Source organism: Tupaia chinensis, unplaced genomic scaffold (genome assembly GCF_000334495.1).
Source record: "Tupaia chinensis unplaced genomic scaffold, TupChi_1.0 Scaffold147069_1, whole genome shotgun sequence".
Taxonomy (NCBI): Eukaryota; Metazoa; Chordata; class Mammalia; order Scandentia; family Tupaiidae; genus Tupaia; species Tupaia belangeri.
The window spans coordinates 725,382-747,403 of NW_006206919.1; the positions used below are offsets into that span (position 1 = coordinate 725,382).

A 22,022-nucleotide genomic window follows, 5' to 3' on the forward strand; every position below is an offset into this window, starting at 1 on the left:
ATCTTGAGTTTATTGCCCCATTATTGCATAGTGAGTAGGCAGTTTATGATAATGACCTTGTGATAGTTGTTAGATTTATTATTTAATCACAGGTAAGTTGGCAATACCAAAAGATCTGCAAAATGACCCAAACTGGCACTGATGGCTTATCTCCAAATCCAATTTGTTCTTTTGGGGGAATTATTTAGTCTAGTGGGAAAAAAGTGAGAAGACAAGCTCACAGGTATGTGTGATACCTAGAAAAGCTTACAGAGTTACAATGCTGATGTATCCTACATGTATTTCATACAAGTCTTTTTTTTTTTTTTTTTTTTTGAGAGAGAGAGAGATTTTTGCTATAGGTTGCATACACTCTCCAGAGAGAGGGAAAGTGAGAAATCGCCCCCCGACCCTGGAGATGGCCACACCACAATTCCTTCTCCTTCATTATCCTCTTGGGATTTTGGGCACACACACACATGCACCCAGCATGCATTTCAGGTCATGGGGTCCGGGACTCAAACCACTGTCAGTAAATGTGGGAGTCTAGTGATGGAACCACTACGCCACCAGCTGGCCCCATACAAGCTTTTTTAAGTAGCACCGTATTTCACTTTTACTGCAAATTCCTGGAGTTTGGTTTAAAAAGAAATGAGAATCCTGCCAATCTTTTTTCCTTTTGATTTTAGGGTCATTTTTTTTTTCCCAGAATAATCATAGAGTTTCTAGAAATGTTCTTTTCCCATAGTTTACCTTTCAGATGGGGCAGTTTTCCGATGACATTAAATGTTTCTAATGAGTCTTTTTTACCTTTGGTTGAAGGTTTCCTTCAAACAACTGCGGATGAGTTTTGCTTTTACTATGCCAAAAAAGATGGTGGGTCGTGCTTTCCAGATTTTCCAAGAAAACAAGTCCGAGGGCCGGCATCCAACTACTTGAATCAGATGGAAGAATATGACAAAGTGGACGAGATCAACAGGTTCATAATAATAAATGCTCTTGAATCTTAATCTTGACAGATAATCTTTACCACTGACCAGTTTTGTGGTTTTGACAGTGAGTCAATTATCTGAGTTGCTGTTCAATAGCTCTACCCTCCAGATGCTTTATTTTTTCCCCATTGGTTAGTTTCCTTCCCTAAAATTGTAACTCAAATGCTTGGACTACTTAGACTACTAATCTTATTATGAGCTTGTCTTCTCCATGACTCATGAATTCTATGAGTATAGCTTTAAGCATGACTTTTATGACTGTTGTTAGCTTATACTGCTTCAAAAATACTCAACAAAATTAGTATTAGCAAATCACATATGTGTACCTAGATCTTACAACTTTCTGAGTACCTTTTTGTAAGATTTCATTATTGTGGAGACCAGCAGATGTCATAATGGTTACATTGCTGGACTTCCATGTAGTCGACCACGGTTTGAGTCCTCGACCCTGGGGCTTAAACTCATGCTGGGCACATGTGTGTGCATATCCAAAACCCCAAGAGGAGAAAGGAGGAGAAGGGATTGAGGTGTGGTCATCTCCCTGGGGGGTGATTTCTCACTTTCTGTCTCTCTGGTGAGTGCACATGCCCTATAGCAAAAACCTCTCTTAAAAAAAGAAAAAAAAATTAATTACTGTGAGTAAAATCTAATTTTAACTACAGTCTCTGGTAGATGAGATAATGAATGTATGAAATTTAAAAATACATACACGTTTCAATTCTTTATTTTACTCTCTGATAAAAGGGTGTTTTGTTGTTTTCCAGTGAAAAAAAATCTAAAAGCATCTTCTTGTGACCCTCAGGTTAGCAGCACTTCAGGATTCTCAGAACCATTGATTCTTAGAAGAAACTTTTTTTTTTTAGAGGTTTTTGCTATAGCATACGTGCACTCACCAGAAATACAGAGAGAGACATAGAGACAGAAAGCGAGAAATCACCCCCAGGGGGGATGGCCACGCCACAATTCCTTCTCCTCCATTCTCCTCTTGGAATCTTGGGCAAGCACACACATGCACTCAGCGTGAGTTTAAGCCACTGGGTCTGGGACTTGAACCGCGGTCGACTACACGGGAGTCCAGCGACATAGCCATTATGCCAACTGCTGGTCCCAGAAGAAACATATTTTGAAAATGATGCTTAGGGCATCCTTTACCTCCTTCATCTCTAGCAAAGCTTACTGGTTTTCTTTCCTTTCTTTAGAAAGCACAAACACAACTGCTTCTGTATTCAGGAGGTTGTGAGTGGGCTACGGCAGCCTGTTGGTGCCCTGCACAGTGGGGACGGCTCGCACCGTCTCTTCATTCTGGAAAAAGAAGGCTATGTGAAGATATTTACACCTGAAGGAGAAATTTTCAAGGAGCCTTACTTGGACATTCACAAACTTGTTCAAAGTGGAATAAAGGTTGGCTTTTTACCTTTTCTTTATCTTTGTTCCAGCTATGTAAATTTTATTCTAGTGTCCTCTGCCTCACAGAAGGCATTTCTTTGCAATAAAAGAAAGACTATTGAAAGAGAAAATAAGATAAATATAGCAAGTGATTCAAAACAATGACATTACGTTTTTATGTTATTTGCTGGCTGTTAAGCAATGCAACTGGAATGATATTGCAGCTTCCTTGCTCCAAGTAATTTACACACTTAAAATAATTTGGGCTTGGGACTAGCCCGTGACCTGGTGAGTAAGGTCGCTGGATCCCTCATGGCTGACTGGGTGGTCTGAGTTCTGGATAAGCAGCTTGAGAAACATGCCAGGTGTGTGTGTGTGTGTGTGTGTGTGTGTGTGTGTGTGTGTGTGTGCCCCAAATCCTGAAGCGAGGGAGAGGTGGAAGAGAAGGGACTGTAGAGTGACAATGCCTTCTAGAGGGTGCTTTGTCACTTTCCCTCTCTCTGTTTCTCTCAAGCAGGTGCATGTGCCATCTGGCAAATTAAAAATGTTACTAATAATTTTGGCTTCATAAAGTATTGGTTTAAATATTGTTTAATGGACATAACACTTAGGATTGCCTATCAGCATTTTCTAGTGGAAATGAAAAGGACTTTCGGTTATTTTGACCATTGCAAATCTTTCTTTTACTGAATCTGTTTTTGAGTCTATGTCATAAAAAAAAGCTCATTATATGCTCATTATATTGTGACTTCTTTCTACAATGTTTTTCCAGGTAAGTAAAATATTTTTATCTAAAATTAGCCATCTATATAATATATAAGCACATCTGTTGGCCTCTTTGTTGATTTCCTAATGTGAGCCCTCATGTTAAATAACCTGTCTTTTAAAAATTATTGTCATGGGACCAGCAGTCAGCGTAATGGCTAAGTCGCTGGACTCCCATGTAGTCGACCGCAGTTCACATCCCAGACCCGGTGGCTTAAACCTCACGCCGGACACGTGTGAGTGCGTGCCCAAGATCCCGAGAGGAGAATGGAGGAGAAGGGATTGTGGCGTGACCATCCTTCCTGGGGGGTGATTTCTTGCTTTCTGTCTCTCTGTCTCCCTCTGTCTGTCTGGTGAGTGCACGCGCCCTATAGCAAAAAATCTTTTCCAAAAAAAAAAAAATTATTGTCATGTTTGTCTCACAGGAATAACACAGTATGTTATTAGTAGTAATAATCTATAAAGCAAATCGTGGTCTTAGAATTAAAACCATTTAGGGACCAGCACTTGGCATAACGGCTATGTCGCTAGACTCCCATGTAGTTGACCACAGTTTGAGTCCTGGACCCGGTGGCTTAAACTCATGCCAGGTGCGTGTGCTTGCGTGCCCAATCTCCCGATAGGAGACTGGAGGAGAAGGGATTGCAGCGTGGCCATCCCCCCGGGGGGTGATTTCTTGCTTTCTGTCTCTGTGTCTCTCTCTGTCTTTCTGGCAAGCGCACGTGTCCTAGAGCAAAAAAACCTCTCCAACAACAACAACAACAACAAAAAAGAAGAGGCTACTGTTGGGAGGATGGGACAGATACCAACACATTCAGGAGGTGTTCATAGCATTTATTTTGATGGTATATCCCTTGGAGATTTTTCTTTTTAATTTGCTACAGTGCATGTGTGCTCACCAGAGGGAGAAGGAAAGTAAGAAAGCACCCCACAGAAAGGATGGCCATACCACAATCCCTTCTCCATTCTCTCCTCAGGATTTTTGGCGTGCATGCACATGTGCCCAGTGAGTTTTTTTAAGCCACTGGGGCCAGGTCTTGAACCATACAGTTGGCCATGTGGGATCCAGCTGTCTTAACCACCATACCACAGCTTGTCCCCTCAGAGACTCTTGAAGTGAAAACAGCTTCATGGCATTTGACCATGATTTTTTCAGGCTTCTTTGAAATAGGTAGAGTTAATGTGTTCATAGCAATATTTTGTGTTTGTCCACAATTTTTTTGCACAAATAACACAAGGAAGAATTTTCACAGAGTATTACACATACCATCTTTTGTCTATTCTTCGTTTTAAAATCTTAGAGAACATAAACCTATTCGGTAGACTGAAGTACTGAAAGCAACACTCAGATTACAGAATTATGAATCTATACTAAGCCCATCCTTTATATGCTTGAAGTGAAAATGATATGAATCACAGTGGAAATCCCCCCTTCCTTAGTGACATTTATTGATGACTAGAATCAGTAAATTCAATTAGCCATGAAGAGGAATTCCTAGTTATAAGGGTTTCCAAAAGCCAGTGTTGGCTATTAGTGGACCTGGAATTTCTTCTCTGCTAATTGTCACTTAAGAATTGACAAGAATGGGGAACCAGCAGTTAGCATAATGGCTATGTCGCTGGACTCTCACGTAGTCGACCATGGTTCACATCACGGACCCGGAGGCTTAAACTCACGCCGGGCATGTGTGCATGCGTGCCCAAGATCCCGAGAGGAGAATGGAGGAGAAGGGATTGCGGCGTGACCATGCCCCCGGGGGTTGATTTCTCGCTTTCTGTCTCTCTGTCTCTCTTTGTCTGTCTGGCGAGTGCACGTGCCCTATAGTAAAAAACCTCTCCAAAAAAAAAAAGAATTGATAAGAATGATTTGGGGACCAGCAGATGGCATGATGGTTATGTCACTGGACTCCCACGTAGTTGACCATGGTTCAAGTCCCAGGCCCAGTAGCTTAAAGCTCACATAGGACGTGTGTGTGTGTATATGCATACCCCAGATCCTGAGAGGAGAATGGAGGAGAAGGGATTGCAATGGCCATACCCCCAGGAGGTGATTTCTTACTTTATGTCTCTCTGTCTCTCTGTTGAGCACACATACCTTATAGCAAAATTCTCTCTCTCTCTCTCTCTCCTCTCTCTCCCAACCCTGATTTTTATGACTGCTTAGAGGAATGCCATTGGCAAAGAACCAATCATTAGGGACATGTACAATTCTAATTAGGTCTCAAATGATGGGTCATCTTTTTCAACACCAAGACTGGGCTGCCTAATTGTGGGAGATGAGAAGATGGTAGCACCCTGGGGGCCTCTGTGTGTACAGCTCACGGAGCAGGAGTTATCTGCAGAAATGAAAGCACAGGCTAAGAATGGGCTTCTTTTTGCTACAGGAAATAAGTTGTGGAGTTCAGATTAAAGAGTAAGTCAGGGGGGCCAGTGGGCAGTATAGTGGTTAAGGTGTTGAACTTCTACATGGCTGACCGTAGCTCAAGTCCTGGATCCAGTGGCTTGAAACTCATGCCACATGTGTGTGTGCACGCGCGCCCAAAATCCCAAGAGGAGAATGGAGGAAAAGGGATTGAGGTGTGAAAATCTTCCCTGGAGAGTGATTTCTCTCTTTCGGTCTCTCTGGCAAGTGCACGTGCCCTATAGCCAAAATCTCTTCAGGAACAAAAAAGATTAAGTCAGAAATATGTTTTTAAATTATGTCATGATTTGATGACTCTTTGATGATGGTGCAGTGTACAGGCTAATCACAAATACTGACACCATGAAGAATGACCACAGTGAGAGTCAATCTTTTCTTGTGTGTGTGTGTGTGTGTTTGTGTGTGTGTATGTGTGCAAAGCGTTGTTAGTTATTGCTGCCATATTGTTGTTTAATTCCAAAAGGGGAAAATCACAAGAGCTGCACTATGGATCTCCAGGTTAAAACACTTCTTCAGGATGCTGAGTGATTGGAAATCTTTAAACTGAGCATGCACCCGAATTCCAAATCAGGGTTCCTGGCAAGTCCTAGAACTAGCATCGTCTGTCTAAAGTTTTGGGGGATGATAGACCACATGGTATAATTAAGCGGCAGCTTTCACAAATGCCCATAGTCAAATCATGATGCCTGGGTTTGCCACTCAGGTATTGATATGTTTCCACACGTAGCCAATTTGCAAACCACTCATCCAGATAGAGCCAGACCTCTGGGTCGATTATGCTTTGAATGAGACACACTTTCACTGCCCAGTCTACACCAAGTCCTATTCCTAATGACCTTGAGAGCTAGTAAGTGGACGCCTGTTGTCATTTGTCCTGTGCCTTTTGTCATTTACTGAGACGCTCTATGGGGGTCTTCAAAAAGTTCGGGGAAAATGTGTCATATGAACAATGTTATCCGTAGATTTCACTTTTTTCCCCACCAAAATAAACTCATACTTTTTTTTTTTCTTTTCAAATTGGCCAGAGTGCACACATGTGCTCACCAAGCTGGGGTAGGAGTGCCAAAAGCAAGAAAGCAAGCATCTCCCATGGGACATGGTCACACTACAATCCCCTGTGTGCCTCCTTTTAGGATTTGGGGCATGCATGCCCATGTGCCTGGCATGTTTTTCAAGCCCCCAATTCTGGGACTCAGATCACGTGGTGGGCCATGCGGGATCCAGGTGTCTTAATCCCCAGGCCACATGCTAGCACAACTTGTCCTTTAATTCCATTTTTACAGGTACTTTTTTGAGTCCCCTTGTACACATTACTTGTTCAGTTTGAATGAGGAAGTAGCTCATTCTGGCAGCATGTTAGACACTTGATATAAAATTTGGAAACAGCTCAATGGTTCATTCAAATTGGAAGATCTCTCTACTTGCTCATTTTTCTGTGTTTGTTTTCATTTTGGAATCTGGTATTCTGTGAGCTGGCAAAATTGTTATTGTTTCTGTTCCTAAAATATGTCATTGGCCATTATATCTGAAACCCTTGTTAAAAATGATCAGGGGGGCCCAGCAGGTGGCATACTGTTTATGGCACTGGATTCCCACATGACTGACTGTGGTTCAAGTCCTGGACCCACTGGCTTGAAATTCAAGCCGGGCACCTGTGCACCATACCCAAAATCCCAGGAGGAAAATGGAAGAAAGCGGATTTGGGGTCAGCCATCACTCCAGGGTGTGATTTCTCATTTTCCTTCTCACTGTCTCTCTGTTTCTCTCCTCTCTGGGCAGCATGTGCCCTATGTGCCCTATGGCGAAAATCTTTTTTTTTTTTTTTTTTTTTTTGTGAGAGGTTTTTGCTATAGGGCGCGTGCACTCGCCAGACAGACAGAGAGAGACAGAGAGATAGAAAGCAGGAAATCACCCCCCAGGGGGGATGGCCACGCCGCAATCCCTTCTCCTCCATTCTCCTCTCGGGATCTTGGGCACGTACGCACACGCGCCCGGCGTGAGTTTAAGCCACCGGGTCCGGGACTCGAACCGTGGTCGACTACGTGGGAGTCCAGCGACATAGCCATTACGCTAACTGCTGGTCCCTATGGCGAAAATTTTAAAAAAAAAAAAAAAAAAGACAAGGACAATGGAAGGTGCTGGAGTGTAATTTCACCAAATCACCCTGACCACCAGGGACCCATCAGTCAGCCTTAGCTTCACATGTGGCAGGAGGAAGGACACCCCTACAGGGTGGCCCCTCCAGGGAGCTAGCAAGCACCGTCCTCTGCCACTCAGTTGCTGTGAGCGGTCAGAGGACAGAGAGGTTCCACATCCTCGGCAACCCTCGGCCTGTAGCATGCAGCAGACAAAGTGAAAGGCTTGCCTGTCATCAGAACAAGTGTCACTGGACTCCTGTCCCTCTCTATCTACTTGGGTCCTCATTTCAAAAGATGCTTTTTGAAGCAGTTCTTTTAGCAGGGGAGGAAAGGACATAAGGCTGAAAGCTGCTGATTGTCCGGGTGACTGAGCCCATTGAGGTGGGGCTCTTGAGAGACAGCGGTCCTGGTGCCCTAGAGTCACGGGAGCATGTGGCGAGGTCCGCCAGGGCAGGCCCTAAGGGATAGCCTCTGGTTTCACATGCTTGTAAATCACATGCATACTTATGAACATCGAAGGTTTACTGAGATCCAAGTGCTCGCCAACGCACTGGGGCTGATGTCCTGTTTTTCTAAGCTTTGTCAGGGACCTAACCTTGTACATTTTTCCATCTCTGACTTGCCATCTATGGCAGCCCATGAAAGTTAGCGTAGTTTGGCTCAAGTGCAATAAATCAACACAGAAGAAAAAAGGGATTTGCTTTTCGAAAGTCGTATCAAAAACATGGCATGTACATATGCAAAGGTCTTCAAAAAGTTTATGGGTCAGTGGAATTAAAGTGCAAGTTTATTTTTGTGGGAAAAGTTTGGAAAGCCATGCACGGCTTTTCTTAATACATATTTTCCATGAATTTTTTTGAAGTCCCCTCTCATATACACATAGGATGCTAATTGAGCCATGGAACAAAACTTTCTCTAAACAATTGGTTTCATTGCTTTTAAGCAGTCTTTAGATTATAAGAAAATGTGTGTTCAGTTGAATAAAAGCAGCAAATTATATTCAATAATTATAATAGAAGAATCACCATTCTGGAATTGTTTTTTACAGCATGTCCTTTTAAAAGTTTTGGTCTGTTAAAGTATTGCTTTGAAGTATTAAGCCTTATCTATAAGAGAGTTGCTCTACTGGTAGAAAGAAGTATTAATTCATTCTGGAAGTGGTAGAAGTCATTTTCTAACAAAAAAACTTTAAGATAGTTTCTTGTTTTTTGGGTTTTTTTTTTGTTTTTTAACTATAAAATTCTGGTTACAGACCATTCAGTTAAAATGCAAACAAAAATGTAGACCTGCAAGTAAAATTTTCCAGTACAGTTATTTTTACTATCAAGGTAGTAACAACATAGCTTTAAACTCAAATGTCGCTATTCCATTGAGTGTCGCTGCCACTTTCCATCAGTATGCTCTGTAAAAACTGACATTTTCTATTTTTAAATAAGTTTCACCTTATTTTAAATCTATCATGAGGGAACCAGCAGTTAGTGCAATGGCTATGTCGCTGGGGTCCCATGTAGTTGACCACAGTTCGCGTCCTGGACCCGGTGGCTTAAAACTCATGCAGGGTGCGTGTGTGTGTGCCCAAAATCCTGAGAGGAGAATGGAGGAGAAGGGATTGTAGCATGACCATCCCCCCTGGGGAGTGATTTCTCGCTTTCTGTCTCTATGTCTCTCTCTTGTCTGTCTGGCGAGTGCATGCGCCCTATAGCGAAAATCTCTCCAAAAAAAAAAAAAAATCTATCATGAATGCCCATGGAGAAAAAAAAAAATAGGTTTTATAGCAAAGAAGGCTCTTAGTAGTGTGAAATAATTGCAGTCTAATCCTCTCTTCGATTAAGTTAGTTTTCACTTCTGGTGTTCTTTCATGATTTTGGACTTTTCTCTTCTATTGATAAAATCTTTTCATAAGTATAAAGGTGAATATGTATATGGTTGGTGCCAGCTTCGGCCAGCTTGTCTGTAATTTATTTCCCACCATGCATCATGTTTTTTACTAGCGTGGCACATTGTAGTCTGGGCGAACAGAGAAAGGCCTGCCTTCTCCTCCATTTTAGGTCCCATAAGTCACAGCTGAGGTGAGGAAAGTTTTTACATTAGTGTCTTTATATTTACCTAAGACTTGAGGGCAAAGGAAACAGAGGCTGTAAATCTGAGAAACCGAATGGTAATCATTTCAAACAAGTGAAAAACCAAGAAATTTGGTCCCTAGAAAAAAACGTCTTGGCATCTACTGAATGTGGTACCTACCGTCTCTCGGGGACTATCGCTGACGATTGACAGGAAAGAGAATGCCCTATTATTGGGACCAGCAGGTGGTGTGGTGGTTAAGGCACTGGACACTCCCACATAGCTAACCATCGTTTGAGTCCTGGACCTGGTGGCTTGCTTTCTCTTTTCTCTCTCCCTCTCTGTGTATCTCTCTGGTCAAATTACAAAAATAAAATGAATGAATAAAAGTAAAATAAATAATTCTTTTAAAAAAGAGAGAGAGAATATGCCCTATTATTGATATCAGTGGACATTGCTTTCCAGCAGCTGTATTATTTCATGAAAACAAAGAGGAATAACAGTTTTGTGTGGCCTGATAAAACTCTCTCTAAATGATACTACATTTCCTTGAAAGATATCAATAGCTCTTCCTTTATTTATTTATTTTTTAAATTTGCTATAGGGTGTACATAATCACAGGAGAGAGACTCAGAGAGACAGAGGGGGAGAAAGTGAGAAAGCACCCCCCTAATGGGGGATAGCCACACTGCAATCCCTTCTCCATTATCCTCTTGGGATTCTGGGCAGGCACGTACATGTATTAGGCAAGTTTTTCCAGCTCCTGGGTCTGGGATCTGAACCACACAGTTGGTCACATGAGATCCAGCCACCTTAACCACCAAGCCACAGGCTGTCACCTCAGTAACTTTTATTTCTCCATATTACAGTCTTTTGTTATTGTGGTGGTGGGAACACTTAAGTTTTGGTGTTTTTTTTTTTTTTTTTTTTAACCACAGGGCACGTGCACTCACCAGAGGAGACAGAGAGAGACAATGAGAGGTAGGAAATCACTTCCTCCCCTCCCCCTTGGGGGGGAAGGTCACACCAGGATCCCTTTTCCTCCATTCTCTTCCTGGAATTTTAGGCACACATGCACACGTGCCAGGCATGATTTTCAAGCTGCTGAGTCCAGGACTCAAACTGCAGTTGGCTCTGTGGCAACCCAGGTCCTTAACCACCACGCCACCTTTTGGCTTCCCCACTTAGTACATTTTAAGGGTACCATTCGGTCCAATGCTAAAGACTTCAAGCAAGCCATGTTGTTGGCAAGGATACTCTGGCCTTCTTTCTCATTAATCACAGCTACCATTTTTTAATTACCTACTTTGCTAAGTGACTACGTAGATGACCTCTGTAATTCTTACAGTAACTCCATGAGACAGGTGTTACTATCCATCTCACAGATGAAGAGACCGAGGCTCAGAAGTCAAGTAAACTGTCCAAGATAACACAGCTAGTGAGTACAAGAGCTGGATTTCAAGCACAGATGGGCCAACGTGTTCTCAGCCTCAGAGGTAGGCTGATACATGGTGTGGATAAGCAGAACTCCCCTGAGAGAACAGGCTAGGGAACTGTTCAGCCACTAAGAAGGTGGCAGTGCGTGTTCTCAGGCTCAGCGAGGAGGCTGAGGACTAGGGTCTAGAGTCAAGCATGTAGACCTGAGTCTGCAGATCTACTGCACCTGCCACTCGGCTCTGGCTGTTTGGCACAGGGATAGTTTAGCTCTCTAGTCTTAGTCTTGTCATATGTTGAATAGAGATAGTCAAAAGTCGCACCTAACACTTGGTGTGCCTGATCGGAAGTAAATGTGAAGTGCTTTGTACATTTGCTGTGTCATTTGTCAAACTAACATGGAAAAGAGAGGAAAACATGCCCAGGCCCCTTGGAAGCCAGTGGCCACTATTAGTTCTGCTCCCTCATACTTAAACCGCCCACCTTAAAACGGGCTTAAGTGATACCTTATAGAAAATTTGTGTGTGTGGAGCCTGGCAGATGGTGCAGTGGTTAAGAGCACTGGACTCCCACATGGCCGATCACAGTTTGAGTCCTGCACCTGGTAGTTTAGTTTCTCGCTTCCTCTCACTCTCCCTCCCTCTGTCCCTCTCTGGTCAAATTCAAATTAATACATAAAGTTAAATAAAATAATGCTTTAAAAAAGAGAGAAAGAAAATTTGTGATAGTGTCAACATTTGCAATGAAATTATGCAGCACTTCCATGGAGACACAATTATATTGATGGATGTGTGGAGATTGGATTGTCTTTACCCCAAAAAGATAAGCCTAGGATTTATTTTTAATTTATATGTGTTTCTAAAGAACAGTACCTTCTTTCTTCCTTTTTTTTTTCCTCCTTAGGCTTTTGCCATAGGGTGAGTGTGCTAGTTGGAGAGAGACAAAGAGAGGGAAAATGAGAAATTGCCCACCCCAGGGGGGGATGGCCATGCCACCATTCCCTCTCCTCCATTCTCCTCCTGGGATTTTGAGCATGCACGCACATACCCAATGTGATTTTCCAGCCATTGGGGACTCTAACCTCAGTCAGCAATGTGGGAATCCAGCACCTTAACCACCATGCCACCTGCTGGTCTCCAGTACCTTCATTTGTACAGCATCACATTTGAACAGCAGGTACACAGTATGGCTACCCACCGCTGTGCAAAGGCTCCAGTTCTGAAGTTTCTCAGCATGTGCCTAAAGGTGATTAAGCACAAAGAGCTGGCCCTTTCACACTGCAGCAACCCCTCATCAGAACCGCCTTGCCATGATCGTAGTTTCAACCTAGATACTATGGTAATACCAGTCTCTTTTGTGTATTTATTTTGAAACCAGGTTTGTGTCAATCTGCCATAGGATTAACAAATCACAGAATTTGCAAGGGAAGGCACATTTTTTTTTTCTGCCCACTAGGAATAATTGCCCAAAGCACAGATTTAGAATGTCAGGAATGGGGTGGGGGTGGGGGGACTGGGTGTGATTGCAATCAAAGTAATATATAAAGCCAAGTTACAGAGAGTGTATTACCCAACCAATTATTTCTTTGAAAAAAACAGATCAGTAAAAACATGTCAAGGAATCAGAAAAGAGGGCACTAGAAAAGAAGAATTAAAGTGAAATGACAGCAACAGCACACTTCAATAAACTTAGTGTAACATCAAAGATCGGGTACACGAGTACGTAAATATAATAGCCTCCACTACCTGCCTCTCGGATTTCCCGTCATAATCAACCCTCCTTCCATCACATTGACTCAGACTTTTATAGAAAGTCTTCTAAACCTATTAGCAAGTTTGCTTTGCTTTATGTAGACCTTTCTTTTGAAAGTTTTTTCCTACCTTTTCTTCCCTTTTTATTTCTTCTATGAGAGAGGAACAGAGAGGTAAGCACCCCGAACAGAGTTCTCACTCTGCCGTCCACCCCAGTCCGACCTGCCTGGGTTACAACATATAAGTACATGCCTGGCATTACAGAGACGCCCTGAGACGTGAACCTGGGGTCTTCCTGTGTGTATCCAGTTGTGTAGCACTGCTCTACTCTCTGGATACCTGTGTCGACCTTTCTGTGACCAACTTTGGGAGTCTAATTATGTAACATATTGCTTGTCACAGGCTTAGTTTATCTTTTATCTTCATATTTATATAATATATGAGGAGTCTTCTAAAAGTTCATTGAAGGTATTTATTAGAAAAAACAATGGGGACCAGCAGTTAGCGTAATGGCTATGTCACTGGACTCCCATGTAGTCAACCGTGGTTCACGTCCAGACCCAGTGGCCAGGCGCGTGTGCGTGCATGCCCAGGATCTCTAGAGGACAATGGAGGAGAAGGGATTGCGGTGTGGCCATCCCCCCTGGGGGGTGATTTCTTGCTTTCTGTCTCTCTGTCTTTCTCTGTCTGTCTGGTGAGCACACATGTCCTATAGCAAAAAACCTCTTAAAAAAAATAAACTATGCATAGATTTTCAAAAATTTTTTGCACCAAAATAAACTCCTACTATAATTTTTCCCAAACTTTTTGAAATCCCCTCATACACATTTATTTTATATACTATTTACATACAATCTGTACAACAAATATATTATTGATTACTATAACACATTTTTAATATATTTACTGATAGTATTTATCAATTGACATTTAGCTATTTTAAAATCTGGAAAGATTATGATGAACTATTAATATATCATGACATCAAAGCTGCCAGAACTGGGGACACACCCGAAGTGTTTTAAAAATTGGATCACTGGGTAGAAATTAAAATCATATCTGGATGTTCAGTTGAAATATGCTTTGAAAAAGAAGGTGCTGGGACCAGCAGTTAGTGTAATGGCTATGTCGCTGGATTCCCATATAGTCAACTGCAGTTCAAGTCCTGGACCTGGTGGCTTAAACTTACACTGGGCAGGTGTGCATGCGTGCCCAAGATCCCGAGATGAGAATGGAGGAGAAGGGACTGTGGAGTGGCTATCCTCCCTAGGGGGTGATTTCTTGCTTTCTGCCTCTATCTTTCTGGCAAGCGCAGACGGCCTATAGCGAAAATCTCTCCAAAAAAAACGTGCTATTTTTCAAGACCATTTGTGATCTGTTATTATGAGAAAAGCTTGAACACGTTTTTTTCTAAATCGTATAGTTTTTCCTTATCCCAGAATGACTGTAATCAGGTGGCAATGAACGTGGTCACAGTGATGCTGAGCAGCTACCATCAAAAGGGAGGTAAAAACCACCTGCTGGCATGGTGGTTAATTTACTTGACTCCTACATGGCTGACCACTATTCAAGTCCCAGACCTGGCAGCTTGAAAATCACACTGGACACGTGTGTGTGTGTGTGTGTGTGTGTGTGTGTGTGTGCCCAAAATTCCAAAAGGAGAATGGAGAAGAGATTCCAGCATGGCCATTTCTCTAGGGGGTGATTTCTCCCTCTTTGTCTCACTGTCTCTCTCTCTCTCTCCAGCAAGTGCTCAGAGAAAAAAAAAAGAAAAGAAATCGGGGGGGGGGCTAATTTGAGTCTTTTATCTAGTGAATTTTTGAAGTTTTGTGTTACTCCATCTGGGCATACCACGTACAATTGAATTGTAACGTAGCCATTTGCTCATTTTAAATACCGTGCAATTCCTTATCCCCAAACCTATAACAATAATTTGGGGTCAGTCGGCATGGTAGTTAAAGTGGCTAGATCCCACTTGGCTGACTGTGCAGTCTGAGTCCCAGATCCAATAGCTTAAGAACACTCTGGGTGTGTGTGTATATATGTGGCCTAATATCCTGAGAGGAGAACAGACAAGGGGTTGGAGCATGCCATTCCCCCTGGGGGCAGCTTCTCACTCTCTCTCTCCCCCCCTGGACACGACTTCTATAGTAAAGTAATAGTAATAATTTACAGAAGATTGAAATATGTGCTAATTACTCTATCATACCTTTACGAAGTAGAGAAAGAACAAAAAAGAGAACATCCATGAGTTTGATCCAAACTAATTCCATCCTTGCTAGCTCTGAAATTACGTAATGTGATCATAGAACTCATCCATTAGACTGACGCTAACACACACACACACACACACACACACACACACACACACTATGGAAACAGATCATCAAGTTTTATTTATGGCCACAAAATTCCCGCATAAAGGACATTCTCTTTAAATATCAAATATTCGTTCTCTTTAAGCATATTCTGACTTTGAGAACAGCTAAATTATTTACTTTAAAAAAATTCTAATAAGCTGTTTCTAAACCAGCCTCTCATCCTGAAGTACCTTTGATCCAAATGGATCACAAACTTAAATAAAATGACATCTGTCCTCGGGCTCTTTCTAGACTGGGGGTTGGGGGATGGGGTGGAAACGCAACAGAAAAACAAAAAAATCTGTTCCTCGAGAACCCTTAGCCAACAGTTTGAAACTGTTCAGAATAAGTCCTTTAAAGTCAAAAGGACTGAGTATTCGATGTGAATGAAAGATGCTCGAGGTTGGGAAAACAATTGGGACAGCACTTCTCTCAAGAGGATAAAGAGATAACTGGATTTAATTCCCATTAAATTTTTAGGGTTTCTATGAAAGATTTGGTAGCGATGTTCCCACGGTGAAATATCTTTGGGGATGGATGTGACCACACCTGTTCAGGAAAAGTGAAACAAAACTTGAACCGACTTCCCTCCACACACAGGTCACCAAACATCTGTTCTAAGTTATCAATTACCACCCTAGACTGGACTCCAGCCTGTGACCTGAGGCGTGTCGCTCGTTCTCTTCTCTGTGGTTTTACCCTGTGTCACCATTAAAACTTCTTCTGAAATCTACAGGGATTTGGAAGATCAGATGACCCCAGGACATTCATGGTGTATTTACACCCAGGGTTTCTGTGCACCTCCCCCTGGGTCTGGTCTTAGCTACGTTTCTGGGTCTTGTGAGGATGTGGCCTGCTCCACCAAAATGCAACCTACAGACAATGTTTCCTTGTCCAAAGACTCCACTTTTAAAATTTTGGCTTTGAGTATATGTCAATACAGATAAAACTTTTGGATTAAAAACAGACAAAAACACAACCAAAGTCTTAAAGGTGTGAAAAGGTGAGCATCTTCCTTTAGAGAGAATGAATTTTTACTTATTTATTTATTTTTAGAAAGAATTAACTTATTATATTTATAGAGGTATACATACTCCTTAGGGCTTGTGTGCTTGCCAGAGAGAGAGAGAGAGAGAGTCAGATGCAATGAGAGGGAAAGTGAGAAATCACCACGAATTTCAAGCCATTGGGTCTAGGACTCGAACTGTGGTCAGAAGTGTGGGTGTCCAGCAACATAATTGCTATGCCACCTGCTGGCCCAGGAAAATTTAATTTTTTAAAGAATGATTTATTTACTCAATTCCATTTGTTATTATCATTTAAGTTGACCGGAGAGAGAGAGAGAGAGAAAGGGAAAGGGAGAAAGCAAGTCGCCAGGTCTGGGACTCAAACTGTAGTCAGCCATGTGGGAATCCAACACCCCCAACCACCATGCCACCTGCCGGCCCCAAGAAGAATTACTTTTTAGTATTATAGTAAATACTGTTCAGTAAAACGCATGGTGACTGAATCCATTATCAATGTCTTTGATTGCTAATGGAATACAATCCTGTAATACCCACCTCAGTTGGGTGTGTGTGTGACAACTAGTCATTGAATGGCTATAGAATTTGCTGCCACGGTGACAGCACCAGTTTTGCCATGAGGCAGTCAAGCAACTTGGAGCAATCTACTGACTTAATTTTCTGGGATCTTCGTGTTCTTGTCTTTAGAGACAGAGAACTGGGCTCATAATACCTTCTGTTCTTTATTATGCCATAATTCTGTAAAATTGAAAGCAGCGTAAGTCTCCAACCGTTTCTAAGAACATTACAGTAAAATGGCCAGTGTGCCTCAGACGCTGTGTGACTCCACACCTGCCCAGGCTGAGAGCATGGGGTCTACTTTGTTCTGTGGTGATCATTTCTCCTTTGTAATGATACAGAAATCCTGCCAGCACCACTCAGCTCAGAGTCCCTGTGGGCACCTTCACACATTGGCAAATACCTGTGCCCATCCCTCCTCATAGTTATCACTGCTCCAATTAAACACTTGAAAGCTGCAGTAACTCAAGATGGAGTGAGACGTCAGGTTTCAACTAATGGCAGGATGATGTCTTGAATGTGCAGGAGAAACAGGCAGGTAATGTTTCAAACCTGGGCTTGAAGATGAAGACATACCATGACCTTGAAGGGCCAGTGCTTGGTGTGCTGGGGGAGGAGACTGACAAGGAGTTAACGGAAGAAGAAGAGAGTAGAGGGAGGACATGAGGCTGCAGAGTTGAGCATCTCTGTGTTTGTGGTGGCAGGACATGTGTATCAGGGGATGCAGGTTCTCACAGTTTCTACCAAGGGCTTTAGCTTTTACTATGAGTGAAATGGGGAAGCATTGGGTGATTTGAACAGAAGAGTAACTTGATCTGACATAAACTTAGTAAACAATATCAACAGCAGCGGGGCTGAAAGCAGAGTCCGGGTGGATGACAGTGGAGGTAGGGGATACAGGGCACAATACTGACTTCTAGTTCAAGCTGTTCTCTGACTGCTTTGTGCTCAGGAGCGAGCCATTTTACCACGTGGGCCTCCATTTTTCACCTGTAAAACGAGAGGGTCTGTCATATCTGAGGTTCCTTGACAGTGTCAGCTGCGCATTCAATGGGTCAATATGTAAGGAATGATTAGAACTTTTCCCTATTAAACATAAACATTTTTACACATGGTGTTTCCCAAATGTGTATCTTCGTTCCCACGGTTTTAAAGTGCAAATATTGAAACTCAGTCTGTTAGTAACATAGGCTGTTTAATGGGTTCCAGTGCGAGGTTGCAAATTACAGGAAAATATCAATTGTGGCCATATGAATAAGAGGGCTCACTCTATACCAGTTATAAATGGTAATCCCTAATATGGTAATCACAAATAAAGACTACTTGAAGGATATACACACATGCTATTCCTCCCAGGGATATGCACATTTAAAGAAGGAAAGAGAATCAGAGGATTATTTTTTCAAAGGATAATTAGATTTAGTATATAGAAGGTCAAAATTGAGGAATCCTAAAGCCAAAAAGGATTAAAATGATAATGAAATACAGGGACCAGTAGATGGCATAATGGTTACATTGCGGACTTTTATACATAGTTGACTGTGGTTTGAGTCCCAAATCTGGTAGCTTAAAACTCACATAGGTCACCGTACATGCATGTGTGCCCAAAATCCTGAGAGGAGAATGGAGGAGAAGGGACTGCAGCATGGCCATCCCTCTCTGGGAGGTGGATCTTTTGTTTTCTGTCTCTCTGGCAAGCGCACATGCCCTATAGTAAAAAATCTCTCTTTGAAAAACAAAATAATGAAATATAAAAATATTGACTTCTTACTTTCCCTCTCTCTGTCTCTGTCTGTCTGTCTCTCTCTCTCTGGCAAGTGCATGCACTCTATGATAAATTAAAAAAAAAAATGTCTACTAAAAAAAAAATACAGGCCTCTAACAAGGAGGATATGGAAAGATTGTTGTAGAAACCTTCTACATTTTTAAAGTACAAAATAATGACCGTAATAATAAAGTACCCATAATTCACTCTCAGACGTAAAACATTCGCAAACATCCACAGTGGGTTTCTTCTTTTTTGTTGGCATTTGAACAAATAACTTCATTTAGTAAATCAGTCTTTCAGACAGTATGTTAAACTGGCCAAAACCTGTCTCCTTTTCTACCTAGCCTGACTCTCCAGAAGGTAATTTGGTTGTGGATAGAGTACATTCCCTGTGAAAAACTGCAAGAGGAAAACTGGGCAACACGTGATCATTTCACTCGTGCATGTAAGGATTTCAGGGCTCTGTGTGTCCTTGAGTGAAATCCCATGGTGCCAATTAACCTAACTTATTCCAAAACAATTCTCTGTTGGAAGGAATCATTTTCATTGTGGGTGTTCCTTGAAATTGTATGCCTCATCCCCTGTTATTACCGAGAAGTGTGCCGTGCAGTTGAAAGTAACAGATTCGTTTCCATGCACTGTATAGATGAGAGCCGTATCCCACACACGGTGTCAAATAATCTGTTTTAATTTTGTCCAATGCACACATTTTTTTTAACTTTCAGCATTTTTGAAATGTGCAAAAGCCCTCTCTCCCTAATATTAAACCACATATGTCAAAAGTGATTTTAAAAATATTAAACTGAAAACCGAAAGCAGGGGATTTGCTTTGAACCAGAAATATTGGGTTGTAGGAAAAGTCATGATGCATTTTTGCATAGAAAAAAGAATACATCATGATTTTTCCGACAGCCCAATAGGGTGTTTCTTTCTTTTTTTACAAAAATTATTTTCAAAAGTCAACTTTCTCTATGACATCTTTATTTCCCTTTGCAATAATGTGAATGCCATTTTTCCTTCACTGTGAGAAGAAAACTATCCTAGCAAAGATTGAAAAGGATATAACTAATGCAATTAGTACAGTCTCCTTTTTATTAGGCTGTGTTGTCTATTTGGATGACTGGAGTATGTTTTAAAAACCCAGTAAATGAATTACCTAATATTCATCTTAAGATTTAATTTGGTGAATAGATCTATGTGCTTTTCATCAAGGAACACATCTTTTTAAGTCTGACACCACCACACACAAAGAGTTTAATTCTGACAGACATTCATTCTCAGCATAAATACTTTAGGGCCAATAGTTGTCCCCACTTAATCATGCTTCTTAAAAGTGAATTCCAGAAGACTCCAGGCCCCAGATGACCCCTGGTAAGGTGAGTTGTCAGTAAATTACTTTTATGATATGCCCTAGGGAAGCAGCCCTGCTAGAAACTTGGTAGGGAGCTGGAACCCTCTTGCCTGCCGGGGGATGACCTTTAACTTTATCTAACCTTTACATTTCTAATTCTAAATTTCTGGAAGGCAGTAAGTCTTGCATTGTTGGGTATCATATTAAAAGAGAGGCCTCTCCTGGCCTTCTTAGAAGATGGTGTTAACCACGGATGTGTTGTTGAGCTTACAGATGAAACTTGCCAGTAAGCATTTCATTTCTGCGATTTACTTCGAAATGCCAAACATTTCATGAGTTGAAATGGAAATCAACTCCAAACAGACTCATAGTTACATTATGACTGCCATAGGGGACCTTGATAAAACACTGCAAAAAATGTCATCCTTCTCATTTGGCTCATGTGAAGGTATCGCAGCACATGAAAACTTATAGGAACTGTGAGAAATGAGGGAAGGAATTATCACCACAGAATACCTTTTATCTTTCACAAATGTTTACTTATTGATTATAAATCTTGTCAATTGTTTTTCTTGTCTCCATTACAAGAAGTCTTTTATGGTACTTTTTTTAGGACAATATACATCAAAATGATCAAACCTAGGAATTTAGATTCCTTTTTGGATGAAAAAATAAATGGCCTTACTTGGCTATAGGAGACCAAAAGCATTGAGAAATAATGTGTTTTGCAGGATATAAAGTACAAAGGGGCATGAATTTCCCATTAGTTTTGGTTGACATTGAATGGGTCAGTATTTTCAATCTTTTCCTAAAGAAAAATATTGTGTGACTTATTTCATCATCCTTAAATGTTTTACATGATTTAATAATATGTATATATGTACGTGAATATACATAAAACATTGTGTGGTAACATAAAATATTACTAAATATGAAAAGCTTTTTTATCTAATTTTTTAATCAGACAGTGGTTAGGTATATGAATGCATAGACTAAATGTAGAATATTTCTGTAATCTGTTTGGTTTATGTTTTAGATTGTAGCAGAAGCAACGCCAGGGAGCCTAAGGTTTGCATTTGATATCAGCCCTTTTGAGGAATCCACAAAAAGCAGTCATAGAAGCAATTAGTGTAATTTCAGTAATTTTTCAGTGGTCAGGGACCAACCAGCAAATTCTTTTCTATAAACCAAAGGTTCTGGCTCAAGAGTGTATGTAAACAATATGTAAGTTTTAAATATAGCTTAAATGCCACCCAGGAGAGAAATCCGATGGTCAAAGAGTTGTCAACAGGCTGGAAGCAATCTTTACAGTATAAGAAAACACTAAATTGGTGACGCTAATGTTGGGGTTACATAGGCATGTGCTTCTAGAAAATTCAGAATAAAATGTCCTCTTCTCCTCCCCCCTTTCTCCTAAGTTGTTTATCTTTGAATCTGGGAAATAAAAAACAGTAAAGCATAATAGTAAATGTGATAGTAAAGAGTAATAGTAGTAAGTAACAGTAATATGGGCCCAACTTGTGGATACTCCTAAGAAGATTTTACTTAAGAAAATGACAGTCAAACACACAATTTGGAAACAAATTTGGAAACAACAATTAGAATAAAATAGCGGGTCATCAGGAAAGTCATGATGCATTTTTGCATAGAAAAATATGTCATGACTTTCCCGACAACCTAATAGATAATGCATCGAGGGACTAATATGCAAATCTTTTTTGAGAGTTTTTTTTTTTTTCTAGAGGGCACACATGCACTTGCCAGAAAGACAGAAAGCGAGAAATCAGCCCCCTTCCCCAATGGGGAATGACCATGCTGCAATCCCTTCTCCTCCATTCTCCTCTTGGGATTTTGGGCATGACACACACATGCCCTGATGAGCTTCAAGCTGCGGGGTCTGGTACTCAAACTGCATCGGCCATATGGGCGTTCAGCAATGTTACCATTACACCATCTACTGGTCCTGAATACGCAAACCTGTTAGGCTGTTTGTTTATTGTAATCCTGCCCGAGTTTCCTTTGTCAATGTGTA

At 41.4% G+C, this 22,022-nt stretch overlaps 1 protein-coding gene across 1 annotated transcript in view; it reads left to right on the forward strand.

The window, feature by feature from the left end:
• Nucleotides 1-22,022, forward strand: part of HHIP (hedgehog interacting protein) — a 116,064-nt gene that overhangs the window by 18,127 nt on the left and 75,915 nt on the right. The window contains exons 3-4 of the mRNA XM_006169492.2: nt 802-958; nt 2,171-2,372. Of these exons, the coding sequence (XP_006169554.1) occupies nt 802-958; nt 2,171-2,372 (359 nt within the window). The remainder of the gene's footprint in view (nt 1-801; nt 959-2,170; nt 2,373-22,022) is intronic.